General features: G+C 37.2%; 1 protein-coding gene across 2 annotated transcripts in view; it reads right to left on the bottom strand.

The window, feature by feature from the left end:
• COL9A1 (collagen type IX alpha 1 chain) overlaps window positions 1–13,142 on the bottom strand; it is an 88,745-nt gene extending 75,603 nt beyond the window's left edge. Inside the window, exons 1-5 of one of the 2 annotated variants that reach the window (XM_064360927.1) lie at window positions 12,971–13,142; window positions 12,379–12,452; window positions 10,789–10,866; window positions 10,523–10,655; window positions 4,979–5,375 (exon numbers count right to left, since the gene is read on the bottom strand). In XM_064360927.1, coding sequence (XP_064216997.1) covers window positions 4,979–5,375; window positions 10,523–10,655; window positions 10,789–10,866; window positions 12,379–12,452; window positions 12,971–12,984 — 696 coding nt within the window. In that variant the 5' untranslated portion in view covers window positions 12,985–13,142. The remainder of the gene's footprint in view (window positions 1–4,978; window positions 5,376–10,522; window positions 10,656–10,788; window positions 10,867–12,378; window positions 12,453–12,970) is intronic. The other variant, XM_012471880.3, reaches the window with a different exon arrangement.
• Between the last annotated feature and the right edge of the window lie 1,992 nt (window positions 13,143–15,134).

The raw sequence follows: 15,134 nt of genomic DNA, 5'->3' as shown, positions 1-15,134 counted from the left end.
GAAATAAAAGGTATTCAAATAGGAAAAGAGGAAGTCAAATTGTTTCTGTTTACAGATGACATGTTTGTATATTTAGAAAACTCCCTCATCTCAGCACAAAATCTCCTTAAGCTGATAAGCAATTTCAGCAAAGTCTCAGGATACAAAATCAATGTGCAAAAATCGCAAGCATTCCTATACACCAATAATAGACAAACAGAGGCCAAATCATGAGTGAACTCCCATTCACAATTGCTACAAAGATAATTAAATACCTAGGAATACAACTTAAAAGAAATGTGAAGGATCTTTTCAAGGAGAACCACAAACCACTGATCAAAGAAATAAGAGAGGACACAAACAAATGGAAAAACATTCCATGCTCCTGGATAGGAAGAATCAATATTGTGAAAATGGCCATACTGCTTAAAGTAATTTATAGACTCAATACTATCCCTATCGAGCTACTGTTGACTTTCTTCAGAGAAGCAGAAAAAAACTACTTAAAAATTTTTTTGGAACCAAAAAAGAACCTGCATAACCAAAACAATCCTAAGAAAAAGAACAAAGCTAGAGCATAACCAAAACAGCATGGTACCGGCACCAAAACAGAGATACAGAACAATGGAACAGAACAGAGGCCTCAGAAATAACACCACACATCTACAGCCATCTCATCCTTGACAAACCTGACAAAAACAAGCAATGGGGAAAGGATTCCCTATTTAATAAATAGTGTTGGGAAAACTGGCTAGCCATGTGCAGAAAGCAGAAACTGGTCCCCTTCCTTACACCTCATACAAAAATTAACTCAAGATGGATTAAAGACTTAAATGTAAGGCCTAAAACTATAAGAACCCTATAAGAAAACTTAGGCAATACCATTCAGGACATAGGCAAAGACATGGGCAAAGACTTCATGACTAAAACACCAAAGCAATGGCAACAAAAGCCAAAATTGACAAATGGGATCTAATTAAACTAAAGAGATTCTGCACAGCAAAAGAAACTATCATCAGAGTGGACAGACAACCTACAGAATGAAAAAATTTTTGCAATCTACCCATCTGACAAAGGGCTAATATCCAGAATCTACAAAGAACTTACAAGAAAAAAACAAATAGCCCCATAAAAAAGCGGGTGAAGGATATGAACAGACACTTCTCAAAAGAAGACATTTATTCAGCCAATAAGCATATGAAAAAAATCTCATCATCACTGGTCATTAGAGAAATGCAAATCAAAATCACAATGAGATACCATCTCACACCAGTTAGAATGGCAATCATTAAAAAGTCAGGAAACAACAGATGCTGGAGAGGATGTGGAGAAATAGGAATGCTTTTACACTGTTGGTGGGAGTGTAAATTAGTTCAACCATTGTGGAAAACAGTGTGGCGATTCCTCAAGGATCTAGAATCAGAAATACCATTTGACCCAGCAATCCCATTACTGAGTATATACCCAAAGGATTATAAATCATTCTGCTATAAAGACACATGCACATTTATGTTTATTGCAGCACTGTTCACAATAGCAAAGACTTGGAACCAACCCAAATGCCCATCAATGATAGACTGGTGAAAGAAAATGTGACACATATACACCATGGAATAATATTCAGCCATAAAAAATGATGAGCTCATGTCTTTGCAGGGACATGGATGAAGCTGGAAACCATCATTCTCAGCAAACTAACATAAGAACAGAAAACCAAACAGCACACATTCTCACTCATACGTGGGAGTTGAAAAATAAGAACACATGGACGCAGGGAGGGGAACATCACACACCAGGGACTGTTGGGGGGTGGGGAGCTAGGGAGGAATAGCATTAGGAGAAATACCTAATGTAGGTGACAGGTTCATGGGTGCAGCAAACCACCGTGGCCTGTGTATACCTATGCAACAAATCTGCATGTTCTGAACATGTACCCCAGAACTTAAAGTATAATAATAAAAGAGAAAAGAAATTAGGCCATAAAATTAAAACAAGGGGCAAAGGACAACTCATGGACACACAGGCTTTGTCTGTGGACTTTTATGAGTGTTTGACTACCTTCAGTTTTGAAAAATGAGGAACAGTTTGAGAACACTAACAAAGCTTGAAAAGGGAAGAATTGATACATGTGAGAATTTCCAAATGAGAGTCCTTCTGTCTGGAACATTGTACTTTGTCTTCTCCTGAATGATGTATTCATCCCCTGGACTCCTTTCAGACATCAATCCCTTAGGAAACATCCCTGACCCCCACTCTCATGCCTCCCTGCTCTTAACTGAATGAGGAGATTTTTCTGAGTGCTTCTTGGCATGCAGCACTGGTCACTATCATGGTCCTTATCATGCTATATTGTGATTGTTTACTTGTCTCAACTCCTGATTCTCAAGAGACTGAAGAAGTTTTTGATTTATTTCTCTTTGTAGACCCGTATTTACACACTCAATAAAAGTTTACTAAATAAGCAAGTAGGATTGTCTGAGGACATGTTTTATACTGTATAAATGTCCCACTTTTTAAAAATTTATTTGGTTTTTCCTGCAAAGTAAACTCTGAAGGCAAATCACAAATGCCTTTCAAAGTAAGAATAATGAGTTTTTAAGAAAAAAAAAGTGGTTGCATATATTTTTCTTTTTCCCAAAGGAAAGCTAGTTGGCATAGCAGAAGATAAGGTAGATTAGAAATGTTGTGCCCAACACTACTTCTTACAAGTTAATAGATCTGTGTGAGTTCACTTCTTCAGCTGAGAATTGGAGATAACACTATCTATACTTTCTATCTTACAAGTTTGTTGCAATAATCAAATAAGTTAATGGGAATAAAAGCATTTCAAAAACTCTGAATTGGTATATGAAGCATGTTAAGTTGACTTTTTTCTCAAAGTGTAAGTTGGCTTTTCTTACATAGTTTTCTAATTCTTTATCTTACATAAAATGAAGGTTGAGAAATACATTTTGGTGAGAAGTTTGAGTTTCACCTTGTCACTTCCAGTCATTAAATGTAGATAGGATTGTTTTGGCCTATAACCTCGATCTAGTTTAGCTATCATTGTCACTGTCACACCTCCACCATCATCAGCCAACCTGGAAGAATGTTAATGGGCTGTTAGTCTCAAGTCTTTTTTGTGTTTCCTGATAGGGGAGCCAGAATTCAGTCTGAAGGAAGATACTTGTACATGCCTATTTCAAGTACTTTTAACATTGGCTGTGGTATACTGATTTAGAAAAGCTCCTTGGTGGACCAGAAGCATAATGTAAAACCAGCTGCCAGGTTTCTGGTTGCATTTCTGCATATGGTAGAATAAAATAGAAAGTAATTGGTACTAACTGGTCTCCATTATGATGTGAGAATAGAGTTGGCAGAAAAATTTACAATTAGCTCTGACATTATTGACAAGGCTATAGTATAATGAAGTAATAGTGAGACATTAGTTTACTGCTCTGGCAATCAGATAATTTAATAGCATCTTAGCTCACAGAATTTAGTGTTATAAAGACTTAAAGTGTTTTTAATCCAATGAATAAACATATAAATTTTTTAAATACTTGATTGATATTTATAGCAATGAGGAGGTAGCCTAAAGTATCTTCCCCTTCACCCATGGTCCAGAAATGAACAGATATTTGCAGAAGTTCAATGTTGTCTGAGAACCTTTCCAGTGTCATTGCAAAGATCTTGCTGCACAGAATTTCAAGATGGCACAACAGTAGTCCCATCGACTTTCTAACCCACCCACTTGAGGTGTGATAACTCATTAAATGAAGAAATACTTTCTCAAGAGTCTACAAGCCAGAGTAGTAACATGGCAGTTACAGATTGCTTCCTGTCCATCACAGAATATAGAAATTTCACACTACCCTTCACACTAATCATAATTCTTCCGTCGAAAACATGTTATTTGAACAATTCCATTACTGAAATCCTGATAACCTTTTCTTCTTTGGAGACGTGCACAGAAAGAGTTTGAAATCATTGTATCACCCTGCTACCCTCCATGATATGGGTTTCGTGACTACAATTTAACAACTCCACACTAGCATGAGAGAAAGAGAGGTTGGCATCCATGGTTTATTTATTGAGCTCTAAATTCCTTCGTTTCCTTCAAAAGAATACTTGTCCTCTAAGAAATATTTTCTAAATTCATATCATATTATAAAATATCCTTTAAAAGCATTGTTCAAAGTATAACAAATCAAAATGATAGAACTATCTGGTACTAGTTGGCACAATTATTGTGTTAACATATAATTCCTTACCTTTCTGTCTGGGGATCTCTGCAGTAAAATCATGAATAGAGCTCTAAAATCCTTCACTTCTACAATATGTCATGCAAGACTTACTTCTAAATGAATCAATATTATGCATCTATATGACTTCCATTTTTGTTGACCAGACATCATATGGCTTTCTAATCTCATCTCTCACCACTCTGAAGATAATATCTCTCACCCTCCTCTCTCTCTCTCTCTCTCACTCTCACACACACACACACACACACACACGTATATTTTCATATATATATATATCTCATCTAAATCAGCCAGTCCCTAGACCTTTGAATGTGGTCTGCATATTCTCTTTTTCTCTTAATGGTATTTCCCTCAGCTAGAATGTTGTTTCTCCTCTCTTTTTGCCAATTTGAATCCTTTCATTTCGAAGGTCACTGCTTCCAAGAATCATGGGATTCTTGACTAACTGAATCTGTCACCCACCTTAACCTTACTTTGAATATCCTCATTAGTTATGTGTACACAGTATGTGCCACATCAGTATGGCTTTCTTTCTAAGTTGCCTCAGAAAGATTCGGAGTGCCCTAGGTGGACGTGTAACACTTTCCAATGTTAAGCTCGTCAAGACCAGAAGGTATCTACTTAACTTCCTCTGATTCCAAATTCCATCTGGGACATGCTACACTCAGCTGATTATCAAAGATGCCTGAGATATTAATTTTTACCAATTCAGTCTTGCTTTAATCTGCCATAGTGTGTGGTTTTATACTTACTGGAACAGAAACTTGAGGGTTATCTGCAAGTTTACCCAGCACAGCAGAGCCGTCGATGTCAATTGGGCCTCTTGGCTTTATAGGTAAAGATTCAATCCTGTTGCAGTCAACAAAAAGAGTAGCACTACTCCTCTCCACGCCAATCATGATCTTATGCCACTGGGAATCAAACAAGGAGGGCAAATTCGAAAAGGCTGCCGTTTGGAGACTTCCATCCAGACCCTTGTATGAAAATGCAACAGATTGTGTTTGCCCATTAATCTTTATGCCAACTTGCTCCTTCCCAGAGGAATCCTGAATCTGCCAAATGCTCCAGTTCTTTTTGAGTGTGCTTCCAGTCATCCGAAATGTCGTCAAGAAGGAATATTCTTCAGGCAGTCCACTGGGATATAAATTCCTGAGTAAAATTTTTAAATAGTAAATATGAATCTTGTTTCCTGTACCCATGCATATTTACCGTATTCCCTTTCGAGGCCATTTTAAGATGCCAGACCTACAAAAGGCTACAGTGTAAAAAACTATGTACCTTTTGTTATTTCATGGCTGTTCATAAAGACTTTCACAGTAGTTCAATCATTCATGCACATTCATGGTCCATCTTAAAATACACATTTTAAAAACACCCTCCCTCATCGCTAAGGAAGATTCCCAATGCCACATAATCCCAACAAAATTACTATTTATACTATCCAAAGAGCTACTGTTCAGCAATTTCGTCTCAGCCAAAAAATACATTCTTGCAAAGTTCTTGGCAACATTTCATTCACAAGTGAGAGAGGAGATCATGAGGAATGTAAATCAGCTGTACTAGCTTATGAAATGATTTAATTAAAGCAGCTAGCAGCTTCTATTTTTTGTTTTAATGTAACATGTTAAGATTATTTGTTATTTCTATAATTGCTTGGGTATTCCATTCCACAATTGTATCCTTGACCCATGTAAGTATTTTGAGAATCAGTAACTGTGGGGACTTCAGAAGCTTCTTCACACTGAGGATGTTTATCTTTTTTTAGGGAGTTTAAATTACGATGTTAAAGTAGCAGCTTAACACTGGATGGGTGATAAGTGAAAGTGACCAGTTCTTACTTCTCTACTGCAACTCAATTGTTCCTTAATCTGCCAACTAAGTCTGTATCATTGCTAACTCCTTTACTGCTTTAAATGGCAGAAAAAAACCAGTAGTGTCCCTGAGGCATCTCTACCCCCTATAGAGACTGTGGTCTGGAGCTGCACCAGCTACCTGGATATGCTTCTGTTGAAGCCAAGCTGCTAAAAGCTGAAGACTGAACTTTAAAACTTAGCATGTTAAATGTAAGCATCGTCTTTCAAGGACTTGAACATTGTCTTTTTACCTTCCTCCTTCTGAGCATAGAAAAATTCCTAAGTAAGGAAGAAAGGCTAATGAATTTTCTCTGCTAAACAATACAAATTTTATATTTCTGAGAACAGTTATGGACCAGGACCCAGAATCCCAAATAACCTTTCTTCAAGTCAAATTCTTGTTATGTAGCCCTCTTTAATCTGCTAAGATCTTCTATCTTTACTTTGCTTTTAATTATAAAACTTTATTATGTCTTAAAACAACATAAACATATCTTTAACTTCTTTCTATGCAAAGATTTTTACAAGTCTTCAATAAAATGGTTCAACTATCTCAACAAATTTTATCACTTTGTTAGTTTTCTAAAGATGACAAAACTGTTAAATTTTTCATCTGAATACTCTTTTATCATACAAGTAATTTTTTAACCATTATTTTGTAATATGACTGGTTTGTATTTAGAGTATGGGATGAATTATCTTATCCATAGACATTTTTATCACTGGCGATGTGTATTCTTCTTACTGCAAAGTTTTCAGTTCACTACCTATGTTTTACATCCATCAAGTGTACATTTTTAATATTCAGTATGGAACTAAAGAAAAAAATTATGCAAGAACCATTTACTGACCTATTTTCCCCATATGAAACTCTCTACTACATCACTGCAGATATCTGTTTTTAATATATTTTCTGATTATCAGTTTGTCACATTTTCTTTGACTTTACGTATTTCAGAATTATGCCTATTCCAGAATAACCTCTAGAGAAGAAGCTAAGATTCGCTACTTACAATAAAATGCACTGCCTACTGTATAATTATAAAACCTTATGAGAGTTTGTACATCTTACCTAACTTACCTCAATAAATTTGGAACTGTGAGATAAGTTTTCAAAGTTTTACTTAAATGTGAAATTGGGGAAATGTCCATTTAAATTATAAACAGATTATTTTGATGATTCTTCTAAATTAATGATCTGGATTTAACTAGTTGCTTAAATAATCTATTTTCTTATTTTTGTCCAAGACAGTTATTGTTAAAGTGTGAGTTTTTTCAAAAGGAAGAGAAATACTAATGCTTTTTCTTCTTTTCCTTAAGCATTATTTTTCCAGGCTTCAAAAATGACCTGATCTGTGTTATCTATATATCTGTCTATCAATATACTGAGCAAAACTGTGGAATTTAATCAGTTCTTTTAAAACATTTATTTTGTTTCTATTCTGGAAGTCACAGTAATGTGTGTAGGTGACTCTTGTGAAAACACATCCTGAGGTTAACTGAGGGAGTTCTCCCAATTTGTGTTTCATTCAAACTTTCCCACTCGATGAACAAGGAGATTATGTTAAGGGTAGAAAAGGACATAATGTCTTAATTTACCTTTGACTTGGTGTAAGTAATGCCAAAAACTAAAAAAAGAAAATAATTAATTTAAAATGATGGAGGATAGGTTTGAGATTGCTAAATGAATACCTCATTTATATAGACGTTGTTAAAAACTAATGGTAGCTGTCCTTTCTCTCAGTATATATGAAGATAATATATGTGTGTGAATATGTATAGAAATAATTTAGATTATCATGTTATTGATATTTTAAACTAGGCTAGTATAGCATAGTAAGAAAATAAAATTTATTTTGATATTCATATTAATAAAATATATTTGTATTTGTATATACCTAAGACCCCTTAAAAGTTTCACAAGTCTAAGTCATACAACAGTCAGCTCCATTGTCTTTTCTTGGAACATCTGAAATTCTTTCTTGCAAATATGCTATGCACATCAATAAGTAAACTTGACAGCATACATAATTTAAAAGAAGCTACATCTATAAATGATTTATTTCATTATATTGCAGTCTTCAAAGAGTACCTTAAATGAAGAATCATAAGAGTTTGAATGAAAGATTAGTGTTTGGACCTTGAAACATTTGTGACCTTAACCCCCATATAGCTAAGGACTGTGTTTTTAAGGAAAATAACAAGATGTTTGTTAGTGTGAGTTGAGAGTGTAAAACTATTATGCCTCAAATAAGGAATAAAAAGCAGCAAAAAAAAAAAAAGTATGTGTCTCTTAAGTCTTTCAAAAAATAGAAAAGATAAATAATGATAAATTGTGACTCTATCACGTTAGTTCCACATACCATAATATTTTCCTCCCACAAAGATCCTGCTAATAGTTTCTTTCACTGTCTCAGGGCCTAGCACAGAACTTCCCTTTAGACCAACATTGTCTACTCCCTGTATGACCAAAAGCAATTCCCATCCCTAGTCTCCTTGTCACCCAGCTTTTGAATTAGCAGCACTTGGAGGGAAGATTGAAAAGAAAGGCTCCTCTAAGGAGAAAAGACTTTCACATACATAGATTCTCTTCTTCTAGTGCTCTTCACCACTAATAATAAACACTTATCCAATACCACTGTGGATTGGGCTCTTCAGGCATTCTCCAGTTATGAACACCTACTCTGCATAGCAACCTTATGACATAGTTATTATTCCTAATTTTAAACTGAGGGAACTGAAGTAAACATAGTCTAAGTACTTTCCCAAGAATAAACTTTACTATTTACTTGGAATTAACCATGTCTCAGCCCTCTAACTTTCCTCCTCTTTTTATTCCCCTACTTTGTTTTCCTGATTTCTTCCTCCTCTTTCCTCATCTTTTAATTAGCCTTGACAGTAAAACCAGATTTTTTAGTCTTTATGGGGACAAGGAGTCAAGGGTAGCGAACGTGAGACATTGGATATATCCCAGGTACACTATTTAGTGATAGCTCTAGGCATTTTGAGAAAAACAACAACAAAGATGAGCAGGAGGTAAGGAAGCCACGTGGCCTCAAATGATCAGTCTCTGAACTTAAGAGTTAATGACAGTACCTCAAATCTTAGAAGAGAAAATTAGGTCAGCACTGAGGACCTCGTGTTTTGCTTAATTATTTAGGAAAGAAAAAACAGAATTTTTAAAGCCTATTTAGCAACACAACTGGCACTTCTGTCCATGAAAAGAAATAATGAGGAAAAAGAAGTGAATATCCCTGTTATGCTTTTAATCTTTCCAGATGTGAGTGCTTTTCCAGAGTCAGTATGAAGTAGTGGTTAGAAGTACAGCCTTTGCAACCATTCTGCCTGGGATTCAGTCTTTCCAGCACGTTCCAACCCAGTCACCTTATGCAAGTAAATTAAACTTTTTGGGCTCCCCGATTAAAAAAAAAAAAAGGTTAATAGTGCCTCTACATCACAGGATTGTGATGAGAATGAGATTAATGATAATTAGTAAATTTATAAAAAGAGCTTATACAATGTACTATTATCATATTATGCAATAATATATAATATGTTCAAAATATGGATTCCTAGCTGCAGTCTGGCACTGTTAGATTATTCTAATTTGTCCAAAGTTTTTGTTTTTATATGCATTGAGTTTCTATATTATTTTAATGTCCTAATGAATCATTATTTACCTTTATACCTTAATTTTTATCAAAGACCTAATTATCTCATTTATCTACCAAAGGAATCTTAATTCTAGTTTTCTTATAGTGTGCTAAAGCATATAATAATTATAATAATCAAATAAGGTATTTAGGTGATATCAAAACTAAATTGCTGAGATCATTCATAATGACAGGACTCAACACTTATACACTAAAGTACCTCAGTTATAAATAAAGAACAAAAGTCTTAGTTCCAGAGAAAGAAATCAGTGAAGTGGGAGATTTGTTGTTGTCGGTATTACTATCATTGTTTCTATTAAAATTATTTTAGTTTTGCTTTGGTTTGATGTCTGCCAGGAGCCAAGCAGTGGATGTGTGGCTCTATTTCAGCACCAGGACACTTGAACAGCACCATTGTGAGTCTTCTAACCACTCTGTGGCTCCTAGTTAAATTTATGCTTACCCTCTGGCACTTTTCACAGAGGGTCCTTTCAGTCAAAACCAAAAAAATTATAGAAAAACAGAAAGCAGGGTAATAAGAACATGTCCTAAATCAATGTATAATAGTCTCAGTGATACTTTTTCCTGGAATGGAAAGTAAATTACATACTGAAAACATGAAATGCAGTATTCAGGAACTGAAGATAGATATGTAAATAAATTTCTTCATCTTTAAATACAATTATAATCTAAGAAACACTGAGCATGAGAAAACCCTAACATTGTATAGCTATCCATTTTTAATGCATTTGAGTCAGATAATTAGATTAAAATATTTTTGATAGATTACCTAGTTGGAATCCTGAAGTCTACATTGTTTCCCAATTTGTAAGCCACCTGTAATGTAGTTGATCCCACTACTCTCTGGATAGCTCTTCTAGATGCTGCTTTATCTACCTGGAACTGAGAGATCAGATCAAACCCTATAGAATGGGAATACAAAATGAAAAGTCTAAAATGAGATTGGTTTTATTCCTTTCCACAACTTTCTCAAATAAAAGAATATGCCAGGTTTATAGAAAGCATGCATTTTCAATACAGTACATTGCTACTCACCTGGTAAGTCATCTTGGCCAATCCTGATCTTTGGACAGAGTTCATCTCCACCATTAGAACTGGAATTGACAGGGTATCCTGCAAAAGAGATAGCATGTCATTCTACTTCATTCACTCTAAAGATTTCAGGATGTACCAATAATAATAACTATTTAAAATTTAACATTATACCAGCTTGCTTAGAGGTAGCATGTTTTGCTTTAATTCCATGCCTCTATGATTATAATCCATCCACCTGCAACTCATCCTGGGAGGGATGGATGCAATGCACAAAGTTGTCTTAATAATCTGTGCTGGGAAAATGTTCCTTTTGGAGAGGTTAGGCATTTGTTCCTTTTGAAACCAAAGCTGAATGATGTCCTGAATGGCACAGGGTCAGAAGTCTGTTTGGAAAATTTCTGGTGGTTTGGGCTAGAAAACATTCCTTAAACACCACAAATTTTAGGATTCCAATAAGATTTAGAGCCAGCCTTGGTCCAGTTCAGTGGGGCTTCTGGAGAGTGGAGTTTTTAGGAATCTTTGTCAGATATAGGCGTCTGAGAAGTCTTGAGATTCACTAATCATAAATAAAATGTAGAGAATGCATTTGATTTCATAAATTCATTCTAAGAGATCAAATAAAGGTCCAAACTAGATTACTGCAAGCATCTTAGAACTGGGAAGAGTAAAGAGAAGAAGAAAATAATCATGAGAAGGATTAACCCTCTATTTGATAAGAAATCATAGAATGGAATTGTGTTCTCCTTATACAAGTGGAAGGTCATAGAGAGTGAGAATTTTTTCACCACCACAGAAGGCTTCTTGTAACTATCCAACTTCAGCGCCTTGCTAATATTCATCTGACAACAGAGACTCTCTAGACTTCAGAAAAAGTATTATTAAGTTACAAAACATGGGCCAGGCACCATGGCTCATGCCTGTAATCCCAGCACTTTGGGATGCTGAGGCAGGTGGATCACCTGAGGTTAAGAGTTTGTAACTAGCCTGACCAACATGATGAAACCCCATCTCTACTAAAATTACAAAAAATTAGCCAGGTGTGGTGGCACATGCCTGTAGTCCCAGCTACTCAGGAGGCTGAGGCGAGAGAATCACTTGAACCTGGGAGGTGGAGGTTTCAGTGAGCCGAGATGGCATCACTGCAGTCCAGCCTGGGTGACAGAGTGAGACTCCATCTCAAAAGCCAAACAAAACACATGGGCCTATTCATCATGTTACATCAAACATGCTCTTTATACTCCCCTGACCCTAAATTGTTGAGGTCCATCCGTCCATCCATCTATTCATTCATTCATCCATGTATTCACCCTACATTTACCAATCACCATCCGTACTAGGCACTGCACTAGGCACCACAGCACACAGATTGGCCTTCCTGCCAACTGTGGTTACTGGCGAGACTTACTTTCCATACCCAGCATTGACCATGGAAAGTCAGCCACTAGCATATCCCCATGCCCCAAAGCAGGATTGAAGAGTGAAGGTGTGAAGGACCATGGATGCCTCACTCAGTCTTCAGTCAGCCATGGCCCTGCCTGATCATTTCTGGGAATAAGTGATCTTTCAAAGTCTAGAAACTATGGCCCTTACTGGGGCGACGCTTGACAGCCGCAGATGCCCAGAGTTCCAGGAAACCGCACACAAAGAAGAAAACTGGAATTTTCCTGAAGAAGAGAGAAGAAAAGTGATTCAAACCAGAGTCCCTGCAGATGGGAACTACTTTCATGTTTTCAAACCTGGTAAACCTAATTAATGTAAGGTGATCAAATCTCAGTATAGTTTTTTTTTTTTTTTCTTTCATTTTTCCCTTGAAATCTTACTGACAGATGTAAGGAATTCATATGTTTCCAGACCCCACTGTCCCTGTTGTTTTATTGATCTCATTTTCTCAGTATCTACCTGTCTCAGTATTTCCTTGTCTCTAGTTTCTTTCATCTTTGATTTCCTGCCTCTCTTTTTTCCATGGCTATCACTTTCTTTCCCTCCCTCTGTCTCTTTTTTTGCATCTCTCTTCTGTTTCTCACGCTTCCTCTCTCTTGTCTTACTCTCTCATTGCTGTCTCTCTCTCTCACCTTGCAGCTCACCTACTCTCATCCTACCACTGCTGCAAAAATACGCACCGTTGGTTCTGAGGACCCCCAGCCCAGTCTCCCTGCCACTTTTCCCAGAGTTATTGTCTTACCAGCAGGTCTTCATTTTCCCAGTTGATTTCTTTGGTTGCCAACAGTCTTTATGAAGAAGGGGTTGGAAGGGAGTCACTGCTCCCTCACGACCCCTTCACGGTCACCCTAGGAGTGTGAGTTCTGGACGCAGCCTTGGTCCCTCCTGCCCTGGTGAGGACTAAAAGCAAAGGGAGAGAACCAGAGGCATCTCGTGATGCTTTAAACTGAAGCAGAAGAAAGGGGTGGGGAGAAGCAACTCTGTAAGCCCAGGCCTAGGGGTGTGTCCTCAAAGCTAACAAGGTTACACTGAAGGAGGGATTAACAGGGTAAAGTTTGCTGAAAAGAAAAAAATAAAATCAGGATATGGGAAAATTCACCAGAAAGATCCAGGCAAGGTCCTATAGGAACACAGTAGATGCTTTTAGATCTGCTATAGGAGCACAATGGCAGCTTTCAGAACTGCTATAGGAATACAGTGGAAGCTTTCAGAGGACTGAGTTTCCAGTAAAAATGTGCCCACTGGGAGGCGGAGGTGTGGAAACTCGTGGGAGCCTTGGTGACCAATCACCCCAGGTTTCAATCCCTGTTTATTCTGAAGCTTACTAGTTGAAACAGTTACTTCACCTTTCTGTAACTAGATGCCTTAACTGTGAAACAGATTGAAAATACTTACATAAAAACAATTGTTTTGAGAATTAAATGAGTTGAGAGGCAGAGGGTCTAACAGCCAACAGTCATTATTTGTCATTGTCCTCATAGCTAACACTTCATGATGTGCCTCCCTCTATTGAAAATGCTCAAAGGCTAATGCCATTTAATTCTCACAACAACATTATAAGGTAGAACTGAAGTTACCCTTATTCCCCCGATAAGAAAGTTGAGGAACCAGACGATCAAGTAACTTTTTCAAAGTGCCATGCCTATTACTAAATATACATTCCCTCTCTCTACCTCATGGTTGGAAATCCTGATAAAATGTAATATCAAGCCCCCTAGTTGTTGTTTCTTCTTAAACTCTTGAGATTACCAGAGTTGAGCGGAAGACGCTGTACCTGCAAAGAAGCAACATACTATCCTCTGTTAATGAGGGGAAAGCATGTTACAAGGAGCATAAACCTAGGGAGATACATGTTATCAGCATCGCTACCACGCATGCCACATCCTCTCTCCAGAACCTCAGCATGTCAAGAGAATTCCCAAGAGGCCCCACATCGCCCGCCTTCCCACCCACTCAGCATGGCCTATCTCTGGCCTTGTCTTGACAGACATGGGTGGTTAGTTCAAAAACAGGGACTCTTGAGGTCAGAAGATCCAATTATCTCAAAAATCACTGTTATTTTGAATTGTTTTTGATTCCTTGAACTTTTTTTTTAATTGACAGGGTCTCAGGTCTCACTCTGTCAGCCAAGCTGGAGTGCAGTGGCATGATCATAGCTCACTACAGGCTTGAGCTTCTGGCCTCAGGGGGTTCTGAGTAACTGGGATGATAGTTGTGCCCCACTGCACCCGGCTTCTTGAAATTTTTAAATTTTATTTTCTAATTGATTTAATTTTTATTTAATTAAAAAAACAATAGCATTGCTTCTTATTTTCATTTGGTTATTTTTTTTTTCCAAAAAAGTCCTTACATCTTCGGCCTCTCCCAGCTCACTGATGAACTGTGAATCAGGTAAACTTAATATCCATGCTCTTGCCCTTTTCTTTTCTACTCACAGCCCACCTGGTGGAGTCCTATCTCTTCTTCCCAGAGGCACATCCATTTCCTCATGCTGTTTGGGACTTTCCACAGGTCTCTGTCATTTGCCTTCTGTCTATCAAAATTCCCATTCCCTAGAGCAGCCATCCTGGCTCCATGACAGGACTGCAGATGACCAGAGCCTAGCTTATTTATTTAAGTCAGTCAGGGCTCATGTGAAAGAAGCGGTCTATTAACCTCAGAGGAGAAACTATGCAGCTGACATCCAGAAGTCACAGGAGGTAAGCCAGCCCGAGATTCACGGGGGAAAAGGCGTTTTCCAAAGGGACTGTCCATTAAAGCTGGTTATTTGCATGATTTGATCCTCTCATATTACTTACTCTGGTAAGAAAGGAGAGAGGGAGGGCTTTTTCTTTATAATGAAGTGTTTGGGAAATCCTTTCATTGCTTTAGAGATCTCAATCCTGCGTTTGCCCCTCTCCCTCCCA

Source organism: Aotus nancymaae, unplaced genomic scaffold (assembly GCF_030222135.1).
Source record: "Aotus nancymaae isolate 86718 unplaced genomic scaffold, 86718_ANA_hifiasm-v0.15.2.pri h1tg000040l, whole genome shotgun sequence".
NCBI lineage: Eukaryota > Metazoa > Chordata > Mammalia > Primates > Aotidae > Aotus > Aotus nancymaae.
This window is presented reverse-complemented; position numbering and strand designations above follow the sequence as displayed.